The 16,400-nt window shown below is 40.2% G+C and overlaps 2 protein-coding genes across 4 annotated transcripts in view; one reads left to right on the plus strand and one right to left on the minus strand.

Moving 5' to 3' along the window:
- Nucleotides 1–16,400, minus strand: part of LOC123315853 (sulfite oxidase, mitochondrial-like) — an 857,507-nt gene that overhangs the window by 18,543 nt on the left and 822,564 nt on the right. The gene's annotated exons all lie outside the window — the stretch shown is intronic.
- On the plus strand, nucleotides 7,509–10,829 carry LOC123315858. The gene is made up of 3 exons (XM_044901748.1): nucleotides 7,509–7,802; nucleotides 8,677–8,925; nucleotides 10,296–10,829. Exons 2-3 carry the CDS (start codon nucleotides 8,766–8,768, stop codon nucleotides 10,685–10,687), a joined length of 552 nt encoding a protein of 183 aa, XP_044757683.1. The 5' UTR covers nucleotides 7,509–7,802; nucleotides 8,677–8,765; the 3' UTR covers nucleotides 10,688–10,829.

The raw sequence follows: 16,400 nt of genomic DNA on the forward strand, positions 1-16,400 counted from the left end.
CGCATGAATTAGGGAATTTTCGTAATTTCGAATTGAATGCCTCAAAAATCATCATATCTTAAAACTGAGAAGTAGCCCTTTTCCAAATGTGTGCGAACCGCACCCGAATATTGAGGGGTAGCGTAAATCATAAAATTATGACTGCTCTATGCCAATCATGAAATTTCAATATGGGTCTATGCACTGAGCGCACAGAAATATTGCGCACAGAAATATTGCTACTTATGGATGAAAATTTCACCGCATGTTGTACCTATTCGCGAATCCAATTACCGTTGAGGGCGCTGCGAAATGAAAACAGACTTTGACGTTTGTCAGTACTCTTTCGAGATTTGTACGGCCTAACAGAGTTTTTCTAGAAAACCAAGATATTTATCGGAAGTGAATTGATTGATTTAGTTTCGTAAAAAAAGATCAACATTCTTTGGAAATATTTCATTTGAAAAGGATGAATTGTGGAATAAAATCGAGCGATGATATTGGTGATCCACTGTACCTAGACACAAAATCCCATTATTTCACAGATTCTTTCTTGAATTAAACCTAGCTAATAATATTGAGGCAGCATATACTGACTTTGTGAAGTTTCTATTTAAAGTATTTCAATTCCATGTTATGATATAGGTATTCCTCATACTGAAATCTCAAGAGACATAAATATGATGGAACAAGTTCTAGAGATGAGAAAAAGCATTCATTTGGAAGTATGAAAATTGTATGTATTTCTAAATCGTCAATTGAATTTAGCAGAAAACTCTCGCAGAGAAAAATCGTTCAACCTAACTCCTGCCAGTTGAAAGCACTGGTATAAATACCTTTTCCAATATTTTTTCGGAATCAATATTTCTAGTCAGAAACCCAGACAATAATCCCAATATAACATCTCCAAATAATAATTATAATACTTTGTTGGACAACGTGAGATAAGAAGAAACATAAGGAACTAAACTTGTTTTGACTTTGCAGTACTGACAAAGTAGTTTCGTAATTCAGTCAGCAGAGGGCGTCTAGATTTTTGGATTCGCCAATATTGTAAAACAAGAGATGCTGTGGCATGTTTTATAACCACAGAGGGAATAAAGACTTAGCTTCCTTGATGCCCTCTGAGATACTGTGGCACATAAACTATGGAGCTTCTAGGCGAACTGTAGAGGGCACAGAACAGCTCTACAGTGACTATATATACTGGGGAGTATATAGTCACTGTAAACAGCTGTAGCTGTGATGCTTAAGGTCTAGGTGGTAAGGACCAAGCGTATGGTCCGTATATACACAATTGGTAACCGAGAGTTACCAGAGGGGTTTGTACGGATACTTTGGCGCTTAGAACATGACTCTTTATTCTAAGCTCTGGCGACAGATAATTGCACCGAAGTGTCAGGATTTCGACATATACGTACCGCTCACTTACTAACCAAAAGAAACCAAAGTGTATATACCATTGAACTCTAAAAGAAGTTCAATGGTATATACGGACCATACGACAAACTATAAACTATGAACTATGACAACAGAATATCTCGCCGGCCTCTTCATGATATGAAACATCGGCGTGATTTTGGAAACTTGCACTTATTCACTGCCCACAAATATGGCCGCTCAATATCGACCCGAAGTTTACCGAAGCAATCTCGAAACTCGAAACCGAAGTTCGGTTACCGAATCGAGCACAACACAAATGTCAAATGTGTTTGGTGTCACCATAGATTAATAAAACAGGAGATAAAGCATCTCGACAAAAACGCGTTCACAAAATACTGCCATAAATATGAATTTGGATTTCTTGGGTGCGGGAACTGGACAGTGGCGGATTCAGAACTAGTCACACTGTGAATATTTCAGGTAGTCGGCAATAATTTTATATCGAATGGAAATATGTTTCAATGCAAAGATTTCGAGTATTTTTCTTATGACAACTAATCAAAGGGATGTAGAACTAATATGTTATACCAAAACAACTGATGTAAGAAAGAATTTATTTTGAATACAATGTTACCATACACAAATAGTCAATATGATCCTAACCTACATACAGATTATTTGAAATTTTATTCACTAAGTATAAACTGAATTAATTCTCAAATCGATAGAAGGGGAAGCAGCTGAAGTTTATGGAATTTGTATAACGAGAATCTAAATCTAAAAGAGTTTGTTCATTGGAGAAATCCACAAGTCTTCCGTACAGATTTTGCGGAATGAAACAGTAATGTAATAATGTAAACATGAACCAATGATTGTGAAATAGGAAATGATTTCTTATTGTATACAGAAACTCATAAAAGAATCCCTCAATTCTAGATGAAGCATCAATATTTTTTTTACGGGCAGTTTTAAATTGAATTAAGTTATATTGCATATAAACTAAAGAGCAGTGTTTTTCAGCAACTCAAATACCTAGTTCAACAACCTGCTTTCCCTTCAAATTTTTATACCACCTCGAAAGTGCTTTTTGGTGTTGAAGTGCATAATAATCAAGAGTTATTTTACGGAACTATAAGCTCTAACTCAATAATAATGTAACTTTTAAGCGAATTGTTCGAGGCCATTGCCAAATTTATGTATTTTATGCATGCAGCTGTCTTCGAAGAAATTTTTTATTAGGTATTTGCCTCGGCTTTCCAGGCTTTCATCTTGAATTTTTCTTTCCAATGAATTGGGAACTGCTTGTAGGGCAGCAACTTTTTTCTTGAAGTACTGACGACTCACTCGTAATCTTAAATCGGTTTTTTGACGTCAATTAGCTGTTTTTTAATTTCTGTTCTCCGCTTGTCTCCTGCAACAATTTTTCAACTGAAGTTTTACTTCGAAATATGAGGTATCCTGATAACAGACATTTTCATTTAATAACTCATAAAAATAATGGGAATATCCGAGCTCTAATTAAATGGTCATTATTGTAATCATAATTACAGTAGTAGCATAATTTTAACAATGAAATACATTTTAGAAATAAAGGAAACATTTTTGATTTTCACAAAAAGTTCCAAACATGACATCAGCTCATTTTTATGGATTTTCATTCCTAAGACGAGTTCTATTTGCCATAGCAGTTTATAGGGAATTTTGTATACCTCCCTGGGTAGGTATGTATACATACCTAAAACAAGTGAGGTATACCTCACTTGTTTTATCCTTGAACTACAAGAAGCTTTCATTTCTGCAAATCCTGAACTGGCATTTGTGTTTCTTGATATTGTTCCCATTTTCCTTCCATTTTCCTCAAAAACTCCAGTACTGATAACAGGTTTGGCACAGTATTGGCTATAATTACTACATTATTGAAGCAATTGAAATCTCGTTCTACTGTTCATCTCGACACCAGGAAGAATATTTATACAAAAAAGAATGATATAATAAGAAAAAGAGAATCTACTATAAATTTCGAGTTCAGACGTAGTTTCAAAAATCACTTGCAAAATTCCAAAGAAAGTGATAATCAGACAATATAGCGATTTAAATAAGTGGTAAACTACCTATCTTACCTCACTGGGAATGGCATCTTTTTTCAAATTTACGGTAAAAGTCGATTACTCTCATTATACTAAAGTCTGGAGTATAAATTACAAGAGAAGTGTAAATTGTTTTCAAGACCCAGTGCAACTCTCCACTGCCGTCGTCTGGTTTCATTTCTGGGAAATCTAAAATTGAAATCAATTATTTGATTGTATAAACTCAACATTTCAATCCCATCATTAGATGTGATTCAAACATAATTCGACCCTGGCGTCCCCTAACTCCCTCCCCTGATTTCATAAAGTCGTGAACTCAAACAAGAATAAAATATCAAAAACTTACCAGAATAAATAAATCGCTTTCCTCTTTCGTGTATAAATTGCACTTTTATTTCAAACACACGCTTTTACGGCACATCGCTGCTTATTTTCCAAAATATTACGACGTGAATGATTGAAATAATATTTTGACAATTACAAATACACACGCCGTCTTAGAAATTTTAGAAGCGATCTGGAGGGGAATACAAGCGAAAATTCATTTCATTGGTGGTTTTTTGGAGTGGGAATAAATTGAAAAATGAACAGTCTGGAAAATAGCTTATGATCCATCTATTTAATCTATGGGTGTCACATTTAGAATAATAATAATCTGACAATTGTCACTAATTAATCAGTAAAATCAGTGTTTGGGAGCAACAATCTCATAATACTAGTGATCTCCGTTGTTTGATGTGATCTTTTTTACACATAGATTAAGGTGGTGTAGATAGGAAACTCTCACAATATTTTGAATCATTGTTCACCGCGACCTCTGGTGGACTAGGTTAAGCTTGAGTAGATCAGGTTTTGAAGAAAAAAGCTGTGTGTTGTCAAACAGAAAAAACGAATATAATTTCTGTGTTTTCAGTGTGTTCTCCATACATTGCAGGAAATTCGAATTGTCCGAGTGAACGCGAGAAAACTACTTGACAATTTATTCGTATCGAATAAAATAAACACCAATGTACCAATGTAATGTATTTAGTTCAGATGAAATATCAGTAGTTCAGTATTTTTATAATGCGAATAAATTACCACAGTAGTTTTCTTTCATTCGCATAATTTTCAATGTGAAAAACCGATCAATGCAAAGGAAAAATTCATTCATTCATTGCTGTATCCCGTTACCGGGAATAAATCTACAAAAAGAAGAAGACAAAAAAAAAAAAGAAAAAAAAAAATTCGAACAGACTTGTAACTTCTTAGTGCTAGTTGCGACTGTGTGCCCTCCTATGACTAAAGAGACCCAACCGTGACCTGCAGATCCTTCCACACTCAGGGCATGGATAGTCTCCAACCAGATCTGGCCGCCGCTGTATCCTTCTCGATTCTCCATTATAACTGTGGACCAAAGAACTCCACTGTGACCTGTCTAACGCTAGTAGTTCCCAGTTATGATTAGCATTAACTGATTTTAGGGATTGATGTAGTGTATCCTTAAACCGCTTATACTGGCCTCCTGGTTTCCGAGCTCCCTCAGTGAGTTCGCCGTATAGAGCTATTTTGGGGAGTTGTAACGGGTTTGGTCGGGAAAAGGGTTTAATCTCGAGCGCCAGCTATTCTTTCAATAGGGAGAAATAGCAAACCCACCCAGGTACCTACTAGTCGGAGACAGAGTTCGGGTTTATCTAAGATGGTAGCGATAACAAGTACTTTAAAACCGAATTTATTACAACAATCTAACTAACAGTGAACCATACAGTTATTTCCAAGTCAAGAAATATATACAGCTGATGACCAAGTTCAAAAATAAGGAAAACAGAAATACAATAACTTGTCACGGTGATCAGAAAGTGAAATCAATGAATCAAAGAATATTCAAATCAATTATATTCAGTCAAACTATCAGGTTTTAAAGAAAGCATACAATTAATAGCAGTTACTTTGATTCCTTCTGAGGCAATGACGGATGTACGGGGTTTATACAAAATTTACAGCAACCGGGTGTCTCAGAAAGATCCAAGTCTCTGTAATCGGTTAATTTAGCAATGGGTTTGATCCCGAGCACTTCCAGTGATTTTCAGTGTACAGGCCAATCAGAATTTGAAACTATTTAATAAACGGGACGGGGCTGATGCAGGTGAAACACAATGCAACAATTTACAGGATAACGGGGTAGTTTATCGTGGTCTCTCCGTGGCAACCTTGGGTGTACACGCCAAGCATTACCAGCAAAAAAAACTTCGAGACTTCTGCCGATTGGTTTCTGTCATCAGATAGCCAGGCGAGAGAAGTCTGCGGTAAACGGGAAATCTACACGGAACACACCAGGGGTAGTACGGTATAGGTTACTGTGGTCTTTCTGTGGCAACCTTGGGTGTCACACACCAAGCATTACCAATAGAAAAAGTTCGAGACTTCTGCCGATTGGTTTCTGTCACCAGATAGCCAGGCGAGAGAAGTCTGCGGTAAACGGGAAATCTACACGGAACACAAATGGGGTAGGACGGGATAGGCTACTGTGGTCTTTCTGTGGCAACCTTGGGTGTCACACGCCAAGCATTACCAGTAGAAAAACTTCGAGATTTCCGTCGACTGGTCTTGGTTCACCAGAGAACCAGGCGACAGAAGTCTGCGTTAAACAGGGGGATTAACAGCAAGGATTAACACAATTCAACAAATAAAAGAATGCAACTTTGAATCACGAAGTATGCGGTATCAAGAAAAGACTTACAGTTTGTTCCGGTACGGTCACACCACCACTTAGCGAAAAATAAAGAAAAGCAAAAGAAAACTAATAGGAAGAAAGACTTAAAAAGCAGAAATGAATTAATTACTGAATCGAGAAAAGAATCAATTACAGAATCACTACCGAATCAGGACTGAAAAATGAATCTAGAATACAGAATCGCAGATTGACTACCGAATGAATAATAATGAATAATAACGAATGACTACCGAATGAATAATAATGAATAATCTTCGTCTGGTGGTGCGGCCCTATTTATTAACTCTCCAACATATGGACGGTCACGTGTTCAAAATTGCATCAAAATTCGGAATTCTCGAATATTCTCCCCAGAAGAAAATATTCTCGGTGGCGGTTATCTCTTTATCGGTAAAAGAAACTGTCGTTATCTGCAATCCACGATGTTTTATACTGAATTCGGTGTGTTTTTTGTGGACGGAAAAACAACGCCGAATGCAGAAAGACACTTTTTCTTTATTTTGGATTCTTACGGCGGATTAACGATGGAAATTTCAATTATACGGAATTTGAATTTATTAATCAGGATTCTGAAAAATATTTCCAAAATGAAACGGAATAACTATATTGAAACTGAAATCTCCATCAGACGGTGTTGCATTGTTTCAACTGGAAAATTCAGGGAAACGGATATTTAAAACGATGCCTGATTTTTATTAAAAACAATCAAGTATCGTTACATCCCCCTCCCCTGGGAAAAATTGAAGTTGCGTTGAAGACACAAGTTCAATTTAATAAGGGGTAACTGGCCCATCAAAAAAAAAAAAAAAATAAATAAAATTAATCGGTTAAGTGCTCGTTATCTCACCCTTACAGAGTTCTCATCCTAATCTAAACAGTACAATAGAAGTGATATCCGGATCTGCTCACAGGCGTAGTCCAGCAATCGTCCGGCGTGCGCTCCTTCCATGTGGTTTTCTCCGATCCATGATCCATGATCCATACTCTGCGCTCTGCGTTACGCTCCGTGATCGGTGTCGTCCCTGGCTATGGACTGAAGTGCGTGTGATCTTTGATCCGATTGTTGGTAGACGTTTGACATAACCTTTTCCGTGGCCCTCTATGATTGTCGTTGGTTCTGTGGTATCTGTCAGAAACAACGTGCTTTTAGTGAAATGAAACTACTCCAGAATTGGGAAATTAAATCGACGGCAACATATAACGGCGAATACTCCATATCGACTGTTCCATTTCATATTAACGGTTGGATTTTAGCGAACTATCATTCACGATGAAATGGGCTGATGAGACATCTTTGACGTTGACCACTTGGCACTGTTTCTTTCTTGGATGTTGTTTCGGTGCATCATTTGATCACGAAGATGGGTCAAGCAGGTGAGTTTGGAATAACCTCTTCATCAAACCAAAGTTCTTTCGATTAGTACTTCAAGTGGGAAGAACCATTCACTAACTTGTGTTCTCGTTGTAGGTGGAAATGTACCCAAGCTTGAAATCACTCGTTGTTGGAGGTGAATTGGACCCTCTTACCACACTGGAGGTGGATGTGGACATTCACTGTGTGCCAGACTATTGTTCGGAGTTGGAACGTAATCCTTGACGGAGGAATGGTGGAGGCTCTCTGATCCGACAGTCCCCGCTAGGTAGGTTAACAGCTGAACTTTCATTTAAATCTTGTTGGAGTAATTGATATCCTAGAACAGACTTAATTGCCACATAGGTTATGTTTTAACAGTAGAACATTGACAGTATACAGAGCTTTTTCCAGTTTTCTTGGGTAGAATTAAATTGAACAGATCACGGATATGCACTTTCACCAGTATCGGTGTTACAATTTCATAGAAAAAGTTACACAGGAGAACAGTAGTAGAGAACTAGATACAATTCAGACTATCTATCCAGTTTTTAAGGTAGTACGGTTAGTATTTGTTAATCATTATTCATCTTAAATATTCTGAATACAATATTTAAAGCAACGGTTTGTCTCGGAACCTTGTGAATTCACAGAATAATTAATGTAACGGATTTCAAGCTGTGCTTTGCTCTGTCTACAGGATGTACCTTTCAGAAACACAGACAGTTGACAATTTATATCGTTTTGACATGTCGGTGCTGCTGAACGGATTGGCTATATCTAGATGAATTTGACCATTTGATAATGTTTTCCAATTGTAATTGCAAAGCTTGAACGGTATCATGAATCCATTCAATCCACTGAACAAAATGTAGAAAGAAAGTATTGTTTCTAGTTAGATGACATGGTAGATACTGATTTGTTCGGTGAACTGAATAGGATATGAAATCTTATACGGTGACGGTTGCTGTCAGGATATTGACAAAGGGTTTGTCAAGTCAACGGTGTGATGGTTAATGGAACGGTAATAAAACGGAATCTCACATGACTGGGGTTCATGTTTAATTATAGGGTAAACTGTAAAAATATCTCTATCCTGAGTGAAACAGTTTTAAATCTTTAACATGGATGTTGGTAACCTTCTTACCCTGTTCATCTTTCAGATCATACACTACAGGAGAGACTACCTTAATAACGGTATACGGTCCGGCGAATTTTGCAGCCAGTTCAGCTGCGAAACTGTCGACAGCGGATGATAACGGATTTGTGCGACGGAGAACTCTGTCACCTACATGGAAGCGAACTTCTCTACGGCGTAGGTTGTAATGATGAGCCTGCTGTTCAAAAGCCCTGTACAAGCGAGCTTGCACAAACTCATGTGCTTCCTGTAGGTGCCGGATTTGTTCTGTACGGTGAGTCATGTCTCTATTTACTTCGGTTGGGTTACTGTTTTCCTCATTTTGGGGTTTTGTAGAATAAATCGCCCTAGGGACATTTAGTTCCCTACCAAAATTCAGAAAAGCCGGAGTAAACCCGGTAGACTCTTGTTTAGCGGTGTTAATAGCAAAAACTAATTCCCCTAACTTTTCATCCCAGTTTCTCTGATCGGTTTCGCAAAATTGGGCTATCATAGTTTTTAGTGTTCGATTCGCTCTTTCTACCGGATTACACTGTGGCGAGTACGGTGGGGTAAATCTGTGAGCTATATTCAGTTCGTGAAGGCTGTTTTTAAATAACTTACTATCATACTGTACTCCATTATCGGAGATAACAACGGAAGGACATCCATATTTCAGGATGATTTGTTCGTATAACGCAGAATAAACGGTTTTGGCTGTAGCTTTTCGCAACGGGCGTCACTCGATCCACTTCGTGAAGCGATCTTGCATGACCACAATGTAAGAATTACCTTTTTTACTTCGGGGTAACGGTCCGACGATATCTGTAGATACTTCCCTGAATGGTGCATCTGCCATCCTGTGTGGTTGCATCTTCCCAGCAGTTTTCTGTTGCGAAACTTTGTAGCGTTGGCACGAAGTGCAGTTTCTAACATATTTCGCAATGTCTCGGAACATACCAGGCCAGTAGTAATTCCGGGCAATCCTGGAACTTGTCTTGGCGATCCCCATATGTCCGGCTAGTTCCGAATCATGATTCTCCTTCAGTACTTCGGAACGCTGTTCGGTGGGTACGCAGGGTTGTCCAGTTCCAATTTCTTTGAAGTCTGATGCATCCCAAAAATGTCGGAACAGTTTCCCATCGATTATGGCATAATCTGGGAAATTTTTTGGGTCCTTCTGAACCTCCTGTAGTTTCCTGTTGTACCATCGGCAGTGAATTTCCACTTCGGCCAGGTATACGGAATCCATGGACGGTAAGGGATTCCGGGACAGACTGTCAGCAAGTTTATTCAGGGATCCCTTACGGTACTGTACTTCAAAATCAAACTGTTGAAGAAAAACGGACCATCGAGCAATTCTTCCCGACGGTGATTTTATAGAATTTAACCATTTTAAACTCATATGATCGGAAATGACCGTGAAATGGAATCCCTCTAGGTACGGACGTAGTTTCTCTATGGAAAATACGATGGCGAGGCATTCTTTCTCGGATACGGAATAGTTTGTCTCGGCTGGGTTTAATGTGCGACTAACATAGGCAATTACCCTTTCTTCTCCATCTATCACTTGTGTTAGAGCTCCACCTAGGCCTGTATCACTGGCGTCTGTTTGTACCACAAACGGTTTGGTGAAATCCGGACAAGCCAATATCGGTGACTCAGTCAACTTGTGTTTCAGGATATCGAAAGCCTTCTGCTGGTCTTCTCCCCATTTCCACCGCTGTTTCTTCTTGAGCAGCAGGGTTAGCGGAGAAACTACATTGGAGAAATTCTCGATGAATCGACGGTACCAGCTCGCAACACCCAGGAATCGGCGTAACTCTCGGACGGCCTTGGGAGCAGGAAATGACACTATGGATGCCACTTTATCCGGATCCGTACAGATGCCTTCGGAAGTGACGACATGTCCCAGGTACTTCAGAGACTTCCGGACAAACTCACATTTGTCGGGATTGAGACGTAAGTTGGCTTCCCTTAGTCGTCTGAATACTTCCCTTAAGTTCTCCATGTGTTCTTCAAAGGTTTCCCCTAGAACGACTATATCGTCTAGATAGGCAAACGCTTTGGGCTCCATTTCGGGACCGATTACGGTATCCAGGAATCTCTGGAACGTGGCTGGGCTTGCGTGTAAGCCGAATGGCATGACGGTGAACTGAAATAGTCCTCTTCCCGGGACCGTGAATGCTGTAATAGGTCGGCTATCCTTTTCTTACGGTATTTGCCAGTATCCCTGTTTCAAGTCAATCGTCGAAATGTATTTGGCTCTGCGTAATTTGTCCAAGATTCTCGAAATATACGGCAACGGATACGCATCTTTAACGGACACTTCGTTGACTGCTCGAAAATCGATACAAAACCGGTATTTACCGTCCTTCTTTTTGACTAACACAACAGGTGAACTCCACGGCGACTTAGAAGGCTCAATAACTCCCTCAGCCAGCATTCGGTCTACTTCCTGGTTGAATATTTCCTGCATCTTCGGATTCTGTGGCCGGTATCGCTGTTTAATCGGTTCTGTCCCAGGTTTGAGTTTGATTTTGTGTTCTATCAGTTTCGTGGTGCCGGACAGCTTCTCGAACTCCTTCATTTCTCTGGCGAGAAAAGCATCCAACTTCTTTTTCTGTGCCTTGGTCAGTTCCAGTAAGTGTTCGCCAGTGGCGTGTACCTCCACAGTTTTTCCCACTTTAGGTGTTGGTTTGGAGATTAGTCGGCCTTCCAGATAGCACTCGGCGGTGCTAAGGTTAAGGGAAAAATTGTACACTCCCAGTACGTCCATTCCTAGTATGAGGTCTACCGGTAAATCAGACACCAACAAAAACTTTATGTCGGTCAAAGAATAGTCGGCGATGTGTATGGCGGTAGTATAAAGTTTCGGCGTCGCGGTATACTGACCACTGGCAACTACCACAAAACCATCCTCAACAGGTTCTCCGGTGATTCCTTTGCGTTCACATTGGTCTGCCACTTTCTTACTGATGAAACTCCTCGTGGCTCCGGTGTCAATCAGTGCATTGTAGCGCTTTCTGGCTACTTTTACTTCCACCAGCGGACGGTTGTCGTTACACACGGTCGATGCCATAGGAGTCAGCGTCTCTGGAGATATGGTCGACCCCTTCTCCATACCTCCCTTTAGTTTTCCGGGCGGCATGGACAATCGCTTGAGCGAATGTTTTTCCTCTGGCAACGAGAACAGAACAACCTCGGTCGTCCTCGACATTCCCGTCGCATGTGGCCGTATTCACCACATCGGAAGCACTGTGTTTGGAAAGATACTTTCCTCGTCGGTGGATCAGTCCGGTTTCCCTGTGTTTCCTGTCGGTCTCCTTGTTGGTTTGATCGTCGTGTTGGTATAGGTGATGGAGCTCGGTTAGGTGCACCTGTATTTTGCTTGTCGACTCGTGCCGTTGGTCGATCCGGTCTTGGCTGGGTGTTTCTAGGCGGTGACGGCGGTGTTTGTGGTCTGTTGTGACCTACTGGTACTGGTGGTTCTGAGTTTACTGATATGTTTTCGGTGTCCAAGGAGAAACTGGCCTGTTGTCGGTTTTGTTGGGACGGACGATACGTCAGGTGGGGCTCGTCAAGAAGACCTGGTTTCGACGGTGGCCTGGTGTACTGGCTCATTTGCCACTGTACTAACTCGAAAACCTTTCCTTTTCGCAGGAGCTCATCGTAGGTGTTAGTCTCCTGGAATGCTAAGGCCTGTTGTAGGGTCGGTAACAATCTCTGCCTGATGATTCGGATTTGTTCCGTTTCGGTTGGTCTACTGTATGTTAGCTTCTGGAACAAATTCTGCATTCGAGTGACGTACATCAGCAGCTTTTCATCAGGACCCTGCGTTCTCCTTTTTATTTCCTCCAACAGGTTCTCCTCATAGTTCACCGGTAAAAATGCTTCCTTAAGTTGCTCCTTGAAATCCTGCCAGTTCCTGAATGTACCCCTCCTGGGGATGAACCAATCCCTGGCATCCTTCCGCAGTAGTTCATAAACTGACTCGAATACTTGTTCTAGGCTCACCTTGCGAGATCCGGCCAATCTCTCCACCTCCTCGATGAAGCCGCTCACACTACCTGTGCCACCAAATGAAATATTCCATTTGTGGACAGGAATGGTTGGCACCGGTGACGGTCGGGGTTCCGGTTCCAATGGTACTCTCTCTCTGGTCATGGTCCTGCCAGAGCTCACACGAGACGCAGGTAAGTGTGGAAAAGACACTCTGCGGGTAGAATTAATCCATCTTCTTGGTGTCGGATCTTCAGGTGATGCTGTCCCACAGTCCTGTGACTGTGTGACAGGTAATGCCGGTAACTGCCGCAGTAATGCTGTACATGTCCGCCTTGTCTCGTTCATGACATGTTCTAATGTTTTACTCCTTACAGGTGTACCAGGATGTGAGACATCAGCAGCTATCGGAAGATTGACCCCATCTCCAAGATCAATCAGGGATGTTTCAGCTCTTTCCGGTTGGATCGGGGACATCCCAGGTGAACTGGGAACCTCCACATCCAAGAGGGACCGTTCCTGCTGACTGGATGGCTGTCCACAGGTGTTGCTACTACTCAGTTGCTCCAGCGTCTCCAAGGCCTTAGTTGTAGTCGCCTTCAGTTGTTCGATCAGTTGTAACTGTGTTTCATCGGAAGTGATAATAAAATTCAGTCTTCCCTGAATGTGTGTTAATCTTGTGAATATTCGCGAGAATTCGTTAGTCGCATTAGCGTGATTGAAATTCTGAAGTGCTTCCACTAGATCGGTGAGTTTATTTTGGCAAATGTCGATATCCAGTGTGGGGTTCATTGATGTGCAAGGCTGTAGCGGTATGTCTGACTGTAACACTTGTCGTAGTAGACTCCGCTTTGTCATCACAGTGCTTGGTATTGACTGTCCTCTCAGTTCTAGTTCATAAGTCAATTCATCACTGAGCAGCCTGTTCACATCCATGTTCAATGACATATAGTTCAACTATTTTGCCACCCGACTCACGATCCAGTACCACACTCAACAAGTTCGATGCCCGGTATGAAATAATGTAAAGTTAAAGTTCAAAGCTAACACACGCAATAATTCAACACTGGTTATAATGTTTCAGTATCACTAAGTCCGATTAAATGTCACTGTCACTAAAGCCCGGATGAACAACTAACTCAATAAAATTCACTGAAGCTCGGATGAATAATCAATTCAAAAAAATTTACTGAAGTCCGGATGGATAATCAATTCAAAAATTTACTGAAGTCCAAATGGGTAATTAATTCAATAAAATTCACTGAGACCCGGATGAATAATTAACTCAACAAGATTCACTGAAACCCGGATAAAAAAAATCACTAAAGTCCGGATGGATAATTAATTCAATAAAATTCACTGAGGCCCGGATGAATAATTAACTCAACAAAATTCACTGAAACCCGGACTAATAATCAATGTCCAATCGAGGAAGCACCTATTATTCTATCACTCACTATTTATCGGTCACTTGACAGCTCACTGTTAACCTAACACTTGTTCGAAGAAATAGGTTACCTGTCAACAAAATATTTCAGACCAAGTCCACTATCGGTTTTAACAGCCAAGAAGTTTTACCTTTCTGAAGTAATTTTCGGTTCAAGCTCACCTAATTCAGAGGGAATAATTCACCAACAGTGTATCAACGGTTTCAAATAAAATAAAGTAATCAGAGAAACAACAAGCCCAATGCAGTTATAATCACAATAAACTATCAGAGTTATAATGAACACTTGTCAACCAGCAAATAAATCAAAGGGGGAAAGGGAGAAGAAAACACAGTCAGTTTTATTATTCAAGTGAAAATCATAAGTCAATTTAATTCAATTCAATTCAATATTGTGCGGTTATCAGAAATAGCTGGTTAACTGTTCGGTTCTGTTTAAGGTTACCAGTGATGTTCTATTATAACTCAAGATAGGTTAACTCAACGCAATCAGCAAATCGGTCACTCAACTGATCTAAATAAATTATATTTCAGAAATATAAGCCGGATAAAATATTTCTTGCGAGTCAACAGCTGAATAAATAGTTTTGTATGGTTCACCGTTCCAAAACTATTCTCCTCGGTTAGATAAAAAAAAAGAAGTTATTCCAAAACTGAACCCGGTTTTAAGAGTCCCAACGCTCGGGCGTCAATTTTGTAACGAGTTTGGTCGGGAAAATGGTTTAATCTCGAGCGCCAGCTATTCTTTCAATAGGGAGAAATAGCAAACCCACCCAGGTACCTACTAGTCGGAGACAGAGTTCGGGTTTATCTAAGATGGTAGCGATAACAAGTACTTTAAAACCGAATTTATTACAACAATCTAACTAACAGTGAACCATACAGTTATTTCCAAGTCAAGAAATATATACAGCTGATGACCAAGTTCAAAAATAAGGAAAACAGAAATACAATAACTTGTCACGGTGATCAGAAAGTGAAATCAATGAATCAAAGAATATTCAAATCAATTATATTCAGTCAAACTATCAGGTATTAAAGAAAGCATACAATTAATAGCAGTTACTTTGATTCCTTCTGAGGCAATGACGGATGTACGGGGTTTATACAAAATTTACAGCAACCGGGTGTCTCAGAAAGATCCAAGTCTCTGTAATCGGTTAATTTAGCAATGGGTTTGATCCCGAGCACTTCCAGTGATTTTCAGTGTACAGGCCAATCAGAATTTGAAACTATTTAATAAACGGGACGGGGCTGATGCAGGTGAAACACAATGCAACAATTTACAGGATAACGGGGTAGTTTATCGTGGTCTCTCCGTGGCAACCTTGGGTGTACACGCCAAGCATTACCAGCAAAAAAAACTTCGAGACTTCTGCCGATTGGTTTCTGTCATCAGATAGCCAGGCGAGAGAAGTCTGCGGTAAACGGGAAATCTACACGGAACACACCAGGGGTAGTACGGTATAGGTTACTGTGGTCTTTCTGTGGCAACCTTGGGTGTCACACGCCAAGCATTACCAGTAGAAAAACTTCGAGACTTCTGCCGATTGGTTTCTGTCACCAGATAGCCAGGCGAGAGAAGTCTGCGGTAAACGGGAAATCTACACGGAACACAAATGGGGTAGGACGGGATAGGCTACTGTGGTCTTTCTGTGGCAACCTTGGGTGTCACACGCCAAGCATTACCAGTAGAAAAACTTCGAGATTTCCGTCGACTGGTCTTGGTTCACCAGAGAACCAGGCGACAGAAGTCTGCGTTAAACAGGGGGATTAACAGCAAGGATTAACACAATTCAACAAATAAAAGAATGCAACTTTGAATCACGAAGTATGCGGTATCAAGAAAAGACTTACAGTTTGTTCCGGTACGGTCACACCACCACTTAGCGAAAAATAAAGAAAAGCAAAAGAAAACTAATAGGAAGAAAGACTTAAAAAGCGGAAATGAATTAATTACTGAATCGAGAAAAGAATCAATTACAGAATCACTACCGAATCAGGACTGAAAAATGAATCTAGAATACAGAATCGCAGATTGACTACCGAATGAATAATAATGAATAATAACGAATGACTACCGAATGAATAAAAATGAATAATCTTCGTCTGGTGGTGCGGCCCTATTTATTAACTCTCCAACATATGGACGGTCACGTGTTCAAAATTGCACTCAAAATTCGGAATTCTCGAATATTCTCCCCAGAAGAAAATATTCTCGGTGGCGGTTATCTCTTTATCGGTAAAAGAAACTGTCGTTATCTGCAATCCACGATGTTTTATACTGAATTCGGTGTGTTTTTTGTGGACGGAAAAACAAC

Source organism: Coccinella septempunctata, chromosome 6, assembly GCF_907165205.1.
Source record: "Coccinella septempunctata chromosome 6, icCocSept1.1, whole genome shotgun sequence".
In the NCBI taxonomy this organism is placed as follows: domain Eukaryota; kingdom Metazoa; phylum Arthropoda; class Insecta; order Coleoptera; family Coccinellidae; genus Coccinella; species Coccinella septempunctata.

Bases quoted from the DNA above. Each gene is read 5' to 3' on its own strand.
- LOC123315858 (XM_044901748.1), top strand. From the start codon at position 8,766: ATGATAACGGATTTGTGCGACGGAGAACTCTGTCACCTACATGGAAGC. The intron at 8,926-10,295 runs GTGAGTCATGTC...TCGGTGACTCAG, and splicing joins TGCCGGATTTGTTCTGTACG to TCAACTTGTGTTTCAGGATA.